Raw genomic sequence first — 10,894 nt, 5'->3', positions numbered from 1 at the left:
ACAGAATTCTGAGATTAAAGTCAGAATTGTCATTTTGACATGTGATTTTCTTTTTTGAAACCAAAAATTAAAATAATGATAATGAATATTACAGTTTAGTCTGAGAATTCTGGCTTTTTTTTCCCCCAAATTTCCCCCCAAAAATGTATGTGGCCCTAATCTTTTTCTCTGTGCTACTAAGAATCTTAAAAGCAAATGCATGAATGTGAAATTGAGTGAAGTTTTTTTATTGGGTCAGAATCATTCCCTTTCTCTCTGCTCCAGGCCACTGCGGTATGGAGATAACTGTCCTGCTGCTGCTGACTGTGCCCTTGACCGTTGCCTCACCACTGAGACCAACACACAGGTGAGTGGAGGACAATAGCTGCTGACAGTCACCACAATGTCTGTGTCTCATATTAGTGTGTGATTCATGTGGGGGAAAAAAGGTCATAAGCATCACTTCCTTATTGTATGGAACCCATAGGTCAGACTCACACAGCACCACTGTGCTCTTGGATGACATGGTCCAGGCCTCAGGGGTGAAAAGGTCAGAGGTCACACAGGAGGAACATGCTCCAGCACTGAGGATCATCCCGTTTCATTCAGAACCTCTAGACGTGGACGCAGTGAAACACAAGTAAGAAACTGCCTGTAAATAACAAACCACTGAACACAACAGTCCTGTGCTTGTGATATTTATTATAATGTCAAATACTATTACAAATGGTTATGTAATATTTCGAGAGCCCACCTTTGACTCCTCCTCTTTATCTCCGACAGGTTGGGGCTGAAGTTACGCCCTCGACGCACACCTCAGCGTGGCTGCCAGCTCGGGACGTGTCAGCTTCACAACCTGGCCAACACTTTATTCATCTTCAGCAAAACAAATGGAAAAGACGAGTCAAAAAAGGCCAGTGACCCGCAGGGATACGGCAGATAGGACCAGGAGTTATGGACTAAAGAGCTGGAGAGTTCTCACTATAGTCTGCAACCAAATGTCTTTGTCTCGTATCTGTTCTGGCTGAGTGGTACTTGTTATGGATTTATTCATGTTGGGACGTTTTAAACTATAAATTCCTCAATATTTAAATGTATTATATAATAATAAAGAATGTAATATAATCAAGTATTCGGAGTCATAGCTGTGTTTCCCGCACTACTCGTTAATGTACAGTAATTTACAGCCATATCTGGAGCACCAAATATCATTTTCAATTGGTAAACAAATCATTACTGAGATATGTTTGGAAAATTAATTACAGCTTGCACGTTATTTAAAAAAAATAATAATAATAATTTGTTTGGGGACCCCATAAACGACCCAGAGTTTGAGAATCACTGGTTTGTTGACACTTGGATTAATCTACCTGGGCAGTCCCACCTCAAGTAACATTATATAGTAGTAATAATAATCTATTTCTGTGTTTTTTCTTCCTTACATGTCAGCTCACATCGTCTACTTAAACTGCAGTCTGTTCTTTCACGTCATATAAAAGCACAGGTGTTTTTATATGACGTGAAAGAACCGACTGCAGAGTCTCAGACCACAGGTACAGTATTTGTTGTGGGGAAAGAGGATTTACCTTGCTTTTATTAGTTTATTATATTATGGCCCTTTTCCACTATGGTCCTGGGCTCGCTTCGCCTCGGCACGGCCCGGTTTAGGTTGGTTTTCCACTACAAAAGCACCTACTCAATGTGGGCGGAGTCATCACTGCACGGCTGCATGAAACTGCCGTGACTTCGTTTTACACACACACACACACACACACAAATGAGTGACTATAGTGACTTGTAAAGCAGTTGTTTTCAGTGTAACTGAATCATTAGAATCAGTTCATTAAAAGTATTTGTTTAGTACTTCTTCCATGACCGGAGCACAGGCCATTTCTCAATATCCGTACTTGTGCGTACTTGTGCGTACTCCCGTACTCCCGTACTTGTGAAAACGTCATCAGCCTCAGTCCAAGTGCTGTTCCAATTCTAAGGTAAGCGAACAGCAAGGACGGTTCTCAAACCCGGAAGTGTTCTCGCTCCGCCCATTTTTACCAAGTATGCATTGGAGGTGACTTAAGCGTACTTGGGATGGCCATGTATCCCAGAATACATTTCGGCGGAGCATAGCAGCAGATAATAGGAATACAAAGCTGAAAAATCTCAACCGTGCCGTGCCGAGGCGATTAGAGCCGGTGGAAACACTCCATTAGATTGCTAATGGCTCTGACTTTATCATACAAAAAAACACTGAGCTGCACTGAATCCAAACATTCAATGCCCTCTCCCACTGTCTGCATCTGCAGTTTTACTGTGGAGATATTGAGAAAATGTAAGGAGAAGTCACTATTTGAGCCCCGCAATCCTCATGTGGAGGATAAAGTGGTACAAGATGAGTGAGTAACTGGTGTCAAACAAGGAAAGTACTTAAAACAGACAAAAAAATACCGCTCACATATATAAAAAAAGTTTTCATATGACAAGAAAACATCATAAAATAATAAAGAAACTACAGCATAAAAACATAAGAAGTGATACATGTACCTCTTCCCTGACCTGCCACAGCAGAAAGGAAAGTGAAACTGAAAACCAAAGTTTAATTCCAGTTGTTTTTTTGTCTAGTACTGGTCCACTCTGGACCAAACTAGATGATCATTGGCCCTCGTGTCATTTGAGTTTGACACTCCTGATCTACAGAGACTGTTGAAAAAGCTTGGAATAAGGTCAGCGAGTTTCTAAAGTTACTATTTGTTGCTCTGTACTGTATATACAAGCATGCACACCAAAATTATCTTGTATGACGCGATACAAAGATTTGCATCCCATGTGACCTCAGCATGAGAGCCGCCGACGCCGCGTTTACAGAAACTATTCGGGATTGAAAAAGAAAAAGATTGTACAGGGAAAGTTCTGTTTCTGTGTGGATGAGGCCTACAAGATATCACGGGCAGCAGCTTTAAAAATGCTAACATAACATTTGTTGAGCTGTGTGGTAATCCAGGCCTGACTCAGTCATATTTTTAGCAGCTAATTACTCAACACATAACTTTGTCACTTCAGATCATCTGCACGGCAAAGGTACAGCTGGGCAATATATCCATATTACATCTATATTAGAAATAACGATTATTTTCATAACCAACTAATCTGTCGATTATTTTTCTCGATTAATCGAGTAATCGTTTAGTCCAATGAAATGTCAGATAAACATTAAAAAACATTGATAAGTGCGCACGAGATGCAAGTGCAGACGAGATGAATCTGTTTTTTAACAGATTTGACTCTGTGACCCCGGCTCATCCTCCCATGGGCTCCTCTACTGCATGCCTGCAGTTAGCGCCCACTCCACTCTCTCTCCCTCCCCCCTCCTACAGCCCCTCTTCCTCCAGTGATGGCCCCCCGCACACCTCCTCCTCCCCTGGCTCCCAAAGTGACGACACTCTCCAAGATAACACCCCTACCCCTCCCCCACAGGTCACCTCCTCACTCCACATCACTGCTGACCAAATCATGAGGCAGCTGAAGAGACTCCATGCAGGCAAGTCTGCAGGACCTGATGGTGTGAGCCCCAGGGTTCTGAAAGCCTGTTCCCTCCAGCTATGTGGAGTGCTACACCACATCTTCAGCCTGAGTCTGAGTCTTCACAGGGTCCCCGTGCTGTGGAAGACGTCATGCATCGTTCCTGTGCCCAAGATACCACGCCCCAGCGGATCGAAGGACTACAGACCTGTGGCACTGACGTCACACATAATGAAGACCCTGGAGAGACTCATCCTGGATCGGCTCCGGCCCATGGTGAGACCACTACTAGACCCCCTCCAGTTCGCCTACCAGCCCCGACTAGGAGTTGAGGATGCCATCATCTACCTGCTAGACCGTGTCTACGCTCACCTGGACAAGCCGGCGAGCACTGTAAGAGTCATGTTTTTTGACTTCTCCAGTGCATTCAACACCATCAGGCCAGCTCTACTGAGTGAGAAACTGACAGCTATGCGGGTGGAGCCCCCCCTTGTGTCCTGGATTGTGGATTACCTGACTGGCAGACCACAGTATGTGCGCCTGCAGCACTGTACATCAAACAGACTGATCAGCAACACTGGGGCACCGCAGGGGACTGTCCTCTCTCCCTTCCTCTTCACCCTGTACACCACAGACTTCAGCCACTGCACAGAGACCTGCCATCTTCAGAAGTTTTCTGACGACTCTGCAGTAGTTGGACTTATCAGTAAGGGTGAGGAGACTGAGTACAGGGGTGTGGTGGACAACTTTGTCACGTGGTGTGAGCAGAACCATCTGCAGCTCAACGCGACAAAAACTAAAGAACTGGTGGTGGACCTGAGGAGGACCAGGGCTCCAGTGACCCCTATCTCCATCCGTGGGGTTAACGTGGACATAGTGGAGGATTATAAGTACTTAGGAGTGTACGTAGACAATAAACTGGACTGGACTAAAAACACAGACGCACTCTACAGGAAGGGTCAAAGCCGTCTCTATTTTCTGAGGCGGCTGAGGTCCTTCAACATCTGCCGGACAATGCTGCGGATGTTTTACGAGTCTGTGGTGGCCAGTGCTATTCTCTACGCTGTGGCGTGCTGGGGCAGCAGACTGAAGGTACGGGACGCCAACAGACTTGACAAACTCATCCGCAAAGCCAGTCATGTTGTTGGAGAGGAGATTGACTCCCTGACAGCAGTGTCAGAGAGAAGGATGTTGTCAAGGATTAGGTCCATACTGGACAACTCTCTTCATCCTCTCCATGATGTGCTGACCAGCCACAGAAGCACATTCAGCAAGAGACTCATCCTACCACGCTGCACCACAGAGCGCCACAGGAAAATCATTCCTGCCTGTGGCTATTAAGTTGTACAACTCTTCTGTTGGATAAATAAGCTTATATTTCATCTGTATATATTGTAATATGGGGGGAGGGGGAGGTACAAGCTTTAAAGGTATATTCTGGAAATTTTTAACTGTGTAAATTTATTCTTATTTTATTCGTATTCTTGTAACTTTGTAATTTTATTCTTTGTTTTATTCTTACTTATTCTTATAGTTTTTGACTTTGTAATTTTCAAAATTGCTGCTATAAGATTCGTTTCTGCTATAACATTCGTTACCTTTGTACACTGGAGCGCTGTGACGAAGGAATTTCCCGCAAGGGATTAATAAAGTATATTCAATTCAATTCAATTCAATTCAATAAGTGTTTGTCAAACCTGGAAATGATGAGGTTGTCAAATGTCTTGTTTTGTCCACAAACCAAAATGATTCACTTTTAATGATTTCTTTGTTATATGGAGCAAAGACATGAAGAAAATATTCACATTTAAGAAGCTAAAACAATCACAAATCTTGTTTTAATCATGAAAAAAGCTTGACTAATCGATTAATCGAGTAATTGCTCTAATCTATATTGTAACATGAGACAAGATATCGTCGTATCTTGATGAGGTATTTGTGATGACTTTTCCTGGTTTTAAAGGATGTTGCATTTATAATCATAACAATTATTATATTGAATACACTTGTGAAAGACACTTAATGTTATTAATTATGACTTACTATGTCACAATTATGACGTAGGATCTCACAATTATGTCTTACTAATGTATATTTTTGACTTTTCAAGTGTCAGAAGTGAGTGTTGACAGGCCTCACCCATTCTCAGTGTCTGTCTCTGCAAACCACACCCTCACCTGTGTGAGTGAGCTGTGCTCCTCCTCCTCCTGCTCCTGCTGCTCCTCCTGCTGTGCTGCTGCTGCTGTGCTCACTCACGCCTGGAGATGACACTTGAGTAGACGGTATACTGTCAGTGGTCCACTTACTTCATCAGCCTGGTCCCTGGAGTATGGTCAGTGAGGAGTCCTGAGGGACCCTCTGTCGTGGAACAGCAAAGAACAAACAAACAAACATGAGGGAAGCACAAGGAGGAGTAGGAGTAGGAGGTGGCGGCGGAGGCGGCAAAAGCCATAAATCGGAGAAGGACCAGGTGGGTAGGATCTCCATAAAACCACTCACTATTGTTTGTTGATGTCTCCGGGTTTTGCCAGAGACTACTGCTGCCAAATCATTCAGTGGATGAAGGAATTTAAAGAAATAAAGTTATAATGGAAGCGGCGTGTGACGTCACACAGACGCGAGGACAGTAAAAAGTCACTGCTGTCTGTGTGTGGTCACGAGCTTTGAAACACTAAACACTGCCGCACGCTAGCTGGTTTATCTCTTCGCGTTCGCTTTATGTGGCTACGTTACTTTGTTTTTTGGCAGAAGCTGAAGCTAATCTTTTAGTGTTGTTGCGGAAAAGCTACTTCCTAAAGGAACAGCGTAACGCCCACGAGCTGCTGCTCTGTGTGTGTGTGTGTGTGTTGTTTTACTAGCTAACACTAATCTCACGTTCATGTATACTTGTTTGACAAGAGTTCACGCACTGAGTCCGCAGCAGAAATATAATACGACGTAAAAGAGTGTACTCGTCAACAGGTGACAGTGTCGTTAACAATGGCTGCGTTCCCTTTAGTCGTGTTGTGTCTCCTGGCTTCACAGAGAGCAACTGCCGGCACAGCTTAATGGAACAGTGCCAGTGTTGGTTTTCTTCACTGTACTCGTTAACACACGCCCCCTGATTCTTTATTCATGTATACCAGTGTTTCTTAACTTTTCACAGCCCTGTAATATCTCAAATTCATCCGGTGTTATAAATGCGGAAATCATTAATAGCCTGTCATCAAAATCTTTCATTTAATCCTCCTCAATGAAACCCTCAATTTGGGAAAAATAACGACTGCCATAACTCTTTAAAGGTATCTCCCATGTCTCATATCTTTCTAATGACAAAAGTCCTGTCATTTATTTCATTTTTCCAAAACAGAAGAAAACATTTCTTAGCAAACTATGACTGCCTTTTTTATTATCGATATGAAAACTATCAAATAAAAAATTTAAAAGCCAGGGGTCGAACTCAAAGTTGATCTGTGATACTGATTTTGTAAGGGAATACACACACACACACACACACACACACACACTCTGAAACTACATCAGCATGTCAGAAATCACAGTCAAGTGTTTAGACACACCTTAATTCATCAGCCAATCATCGGGTATTTCCCACACACAAAGTCAACAGTTGTCCTTTTTCAATGTTTCCTACACATCACTACGCTATGGTTTCCATAGAGACGGCTCCATACCACTTTTTTTGTTTTAAGTCTGATCCTATCATGACCCTGAGTAGCTTATCTACCAATACTGATATCTTCCTGATACAAGGTATTGACCAAGTATTATCTAACCAAATACTGAAGAGGTGAATACTTGGTTAGACAGTCACCTGAAATACACAGATAACATTTACATTTAAGCATTTAGCAGATGCTTTTATCCAGATCGACTTACAAAAGAGGAATAAGCTACATTATGCTACATTAGAAGAAGTCTTGTCACTAGATAGGAAAAGTGGACTGACAGAGGGTGAGAGTGTAGTAGAGGGAGATGGTGCAGGGGAGGGGGTGTAAGGTAAGTGCTAGGAAAGAAGATGCTCTTGGAAGAGCTGGGTCTTCAAGAGCTTCTTGAAGATAGACAGGGATGTCCCTGTCTAGATTACACTGAACAAGTCAATACAGCGGTTATGGTTCCTCAAAAAACACTAAAAGACATTGAGCTGATCCATTTTTTTCAATGGTCCTATTTGCTATTTCACAGAGAGAAGTTTTCTCTTAAGTATGGATACATGCTGCTTAAGGATCCATGAAATAACCAAAGGCTAAATTCTAGACCCAATGCTTTTTAATTTAAAGCAATGCTGATAATACACAGTCGCCATGTCTTAGATAGATAGATAGATAGATAGATACTTTATTCATCTCACAGAGAAATTCACAAAGACACACTTCTGAAGACACACGGCCAATCCATGCCCTTTTTAACTGCATTTTAGATATTAATCCATCCATGGCAGAGAAAAGAGAAGAGAGAAAAACCTGGGTGTTATTTTTGACTCTGAGCTTAGTTTTAAACCACATGTTAAACAAATAGTTAAAACAGGTTTTTTTTTTTTAAGATTATAGCCAGAGTGTGCCAATTTCTCCCTGAGGTCAACACGGAGATGCTGGTGCATGCTTTTATCTCCAGTCGTATTAGGACATTATTGTATGTAATGCCCTTCTTTCTCCTGAAATCACTGCATTGTCTCCCTATGTGTTTTAGCATTGTTTTATGGTTCTTTCAATGGCTTTTAAATATCTTAATGGTCTTTTTTTCGTTTTCAGAATTACGCCTCACGAATGTTGACATTTTTCAAAGCAGGCTCAAGACCGACCTTTTAAAATGTCCCCTTTTTTATCTTGTTTTCTAAAAATCCAAAATGGTGGCTGCATGGTGGGGTCCATACAACTTACAGTGATGGTGTTTGGCTCTTTGCGCAGCCGGAGGTTGGGGGTTGGCAGCTGGCGGTGATTCTTGTTTTTATTATGTAAAACACTTTGTGCTACATTTTCTTGTATAAAAATTACTTTAAAAGTAAATAAAGTTTGATTGATGTTTTGTACTCCATATGTTCTCAGTTATCCAGGCCATAGTTTGTTGAGTGTCGATGTAGGCAACTCTGAATTTACGATCGTATAAAATAAATATTACATACTGAACGGGTAATAAACAAGCTGAACTTCCAGAAATAAACTTTTGGATTAAAAAGAAAATTACATTTTAGCAACAAATGTCAATTTTCTGAGGACAAAATGTGTAAAGCTTAAATAGGTAAGTAATAAAATATGGCAAAAGTGTAAGGGTATTAAGGGTATTTAAAAAAAAAAAAAAGTCTGATGAAAACTTTCCAGAGTGGTTTATATACAGTGAGCACAATATTATTGAATCCACAGGTGTTAACAAATTTGAACTGTGTTTTTTTTTTTTTTTTTGAGATTTCCATGATCAACAAAACACGTTTAATGAGAAATCTTTTGCACCAATTAAATGTCATTTCTAAACTGAATTAAACTGCCCCCAGTTTTACAATCTTTTTACAGGATTATCTTTGTTTTTAATTCTAACTGATGTCATGTGGAGATGAAGATCATTTTCCACAGACATGATAACTGCAGAGCGAGGGACATGATCGACCCTCACTCACAGTCTGGTCACAATGTTTACCAAAGCATTCATGAGATTATGTGATTTATATATATGTGACATCATTTCATTGGTTTAACCTGCTGAAAATGTTTTCAGAGCTGGATCCCCAAGATCATCAAGAAGAGAGTCTGCAGCACCTTTGTTGAGGATTCTCTCAGGTACAGTGATTATATTGTTGCACTTATGATGATGATGATGATGATGATGATGATCATGTTTTCATGCTGACATGTTATACTCTCACCTTTCTCAGTAACGGCTCACTGTGCCAGTGTGGCGGGGTGAGAGATGCACATGCCTCTGTGGCTCTCGGCGACTATTTCAGCACGGCCATCATTAACCACTGGGACAGCGCCCAGCACTCCTCTGAGTACCCGACTGATGCCTTTGGAGAGCTGCAGTTTGCTGGAGCCAGCAAGAGGCACAGCTATGTGAGTACTTCTCTGTCAGTCTGAGAAACCTTCTCTAAAAATGTTCTGTAAAGTGATAAAAAAATATCCCTTCACAGATCCTTCACAGACAAAAGTATCCCTTGTGACTTTGTCACACCCACAGGACAATGTGTGAAATTTGAGTGTTCAACAAGTTGCCAAGTGTTCAAAAATGAGGTTTTACATCATGTAAATTCAGCTTCATTCTCTGCTCTGAGATGGTGGAGGCGTGGCCACTACCGCTGTTGCACACAGTATTCTGGTCTGTCCACTCAAGTGGGGACCAGAGTCTGTGAAGTTCATCAGTGTTTGTACAGATTATTAACATAAAAGCTCTGGTAACGTGTGGAGAAGTGTGATTTTCACCATTTTGCTCTCAGTTTAACGACATATTCTACATAAACACAGAGTTGTCCTGTTTTCTGTCTGAACATAGACTGAATAGAAACTGTTTTTATTCTTTACTCCATTATTCTTTATTCTTTATTCAAGAACTTTATCGCCATATGTACTGTACATGCACAAGCAGTTTGAGTACAGAGTACAGATTTGATTAAACACCACTGTGTTATTGCACATTAGTATATTTTATTGCACGCGTCCGATTTAAATCGCACAGGTTTATGAAATTGTTGCACGTGAGTCCATTTATTTAATTGGGTGTTTGCCATCAGTCTGACTGCAGCAGGGAAGAAGCTGTTGTGAGCAGGCTGTCTGCTCTCTTTTTCCTTAGGTTGTACATGGAGTGTTTGTGCCTAAGTAGAAAGTGAGCTGGGTGATGTGTGTCATTGATTGTGTTGTGGGTTCTTTTGTTACATTGTTTTGTGTATGTGGTCCATGGAAGGAAGACGATCCTCTCTGCAGTTTTGACGACCCACTGAAGAGCCTTCCTCTCTGCCTGGGTAGTGTTTCCATATCAGACAGTGATGTCAGTGGTGAGGAGCCGCTCCGCCAGTTGTCTTATAGGCCAGTCTGAGTGAGCGGCAGCTCAGCCCAGCTTTTCTGAGAAGCCCGATGACGTAAAGCTGATTCTGGGCCTTTTTCACCAGGACAGTGGTGTGTACAGTCCAGCCCAGGTTAGATGACACTCTGAGGCCGAGGAACTTGTGGCTGTCCGCCCTCTCCACTTCAATCGCTTTGATAATAGGAGGCTGCAGAGGGGCGCTGTCTTCCTAAAACCTATGATGATCATGATTGCCCTTGTTTTGTCTACATTGAGAATGAAGTTGTTGTCAGCTCTCTAGAGGATTGTGTTGTCGACCACAGTCCTGTAGCTCACCTCATCCTCTGCCTTGATGAGGCTTAGGATCGTAGTGTTGTCAGCACACTTGATGGTGAGGGTGGTGTCCTGGGTGGAC

At 42.0% G+C, this 10,894-nt stretch overlaps 1 protein-coding gene and 1 long non-coding RNA gene across 2 annotated transcripts in view; one reads left to right on the top strand and one right to left on the bottom strand.

The window, feature by feature from the left end:
* Window positions 1–211: 211 nt before the first annotated feature.
* On the bottom strand, window positions 212–5,805 carry LOC131448438 (uncharacterized). Its single transcript, XR_009234199.1, has 3 exons — window positions 5,673–5,805; window positions 734–855; window positions 212–593 (listed from the first exon to the last, which is right to left on the bottom strand). It is a non-coding gene; the product is annotated as an uncharacterized LOC131448438 (long non-coding RNA).
* Window positions 5,754–10,894, top strand: part of LOC131448437 (transient receptor potential cation channel subfamily M member 4-like) — a 27,060-nt gene continuing 21,919 nt past the window's right edge. Inside the window, exons 1-3 of the mRNA XM_058620889.1 lie at window positions 5,754–5,965; window positions 9,202–9,263; window positions 9,359–9,536. Of these exons, the coding sequence (XP_058476872.1) occupies window positions 5,888–5,965; window positions 9,202–9,263; window positions 9,359–9,536 (318 nt within the window). The 5' untranslated portion in view covers window positions 5,754–5,887. The remainder of the gene's footprint in view (window positions 5,966–9,201; window positions 9,264–9,358; window positions 9,537–10,894) is intronic.

The sequence above is a fragment of the Solea solea genome, chromosome 21 (genome assembly GCF_958295425.1).
Source record: "Solea solea chromosome 21, fSolSol10.1, whole genome shotgun sequence".
Classification (NCBI taxonomy): Eukaryota; Metazoa; Chordata; class Actinopteri; order Pleuronectiformes; family Soleidae; genus Solea; species Solea solea.
This window is presented reverse-complemented; position numbering and strand designations above follow the sequence as displayed.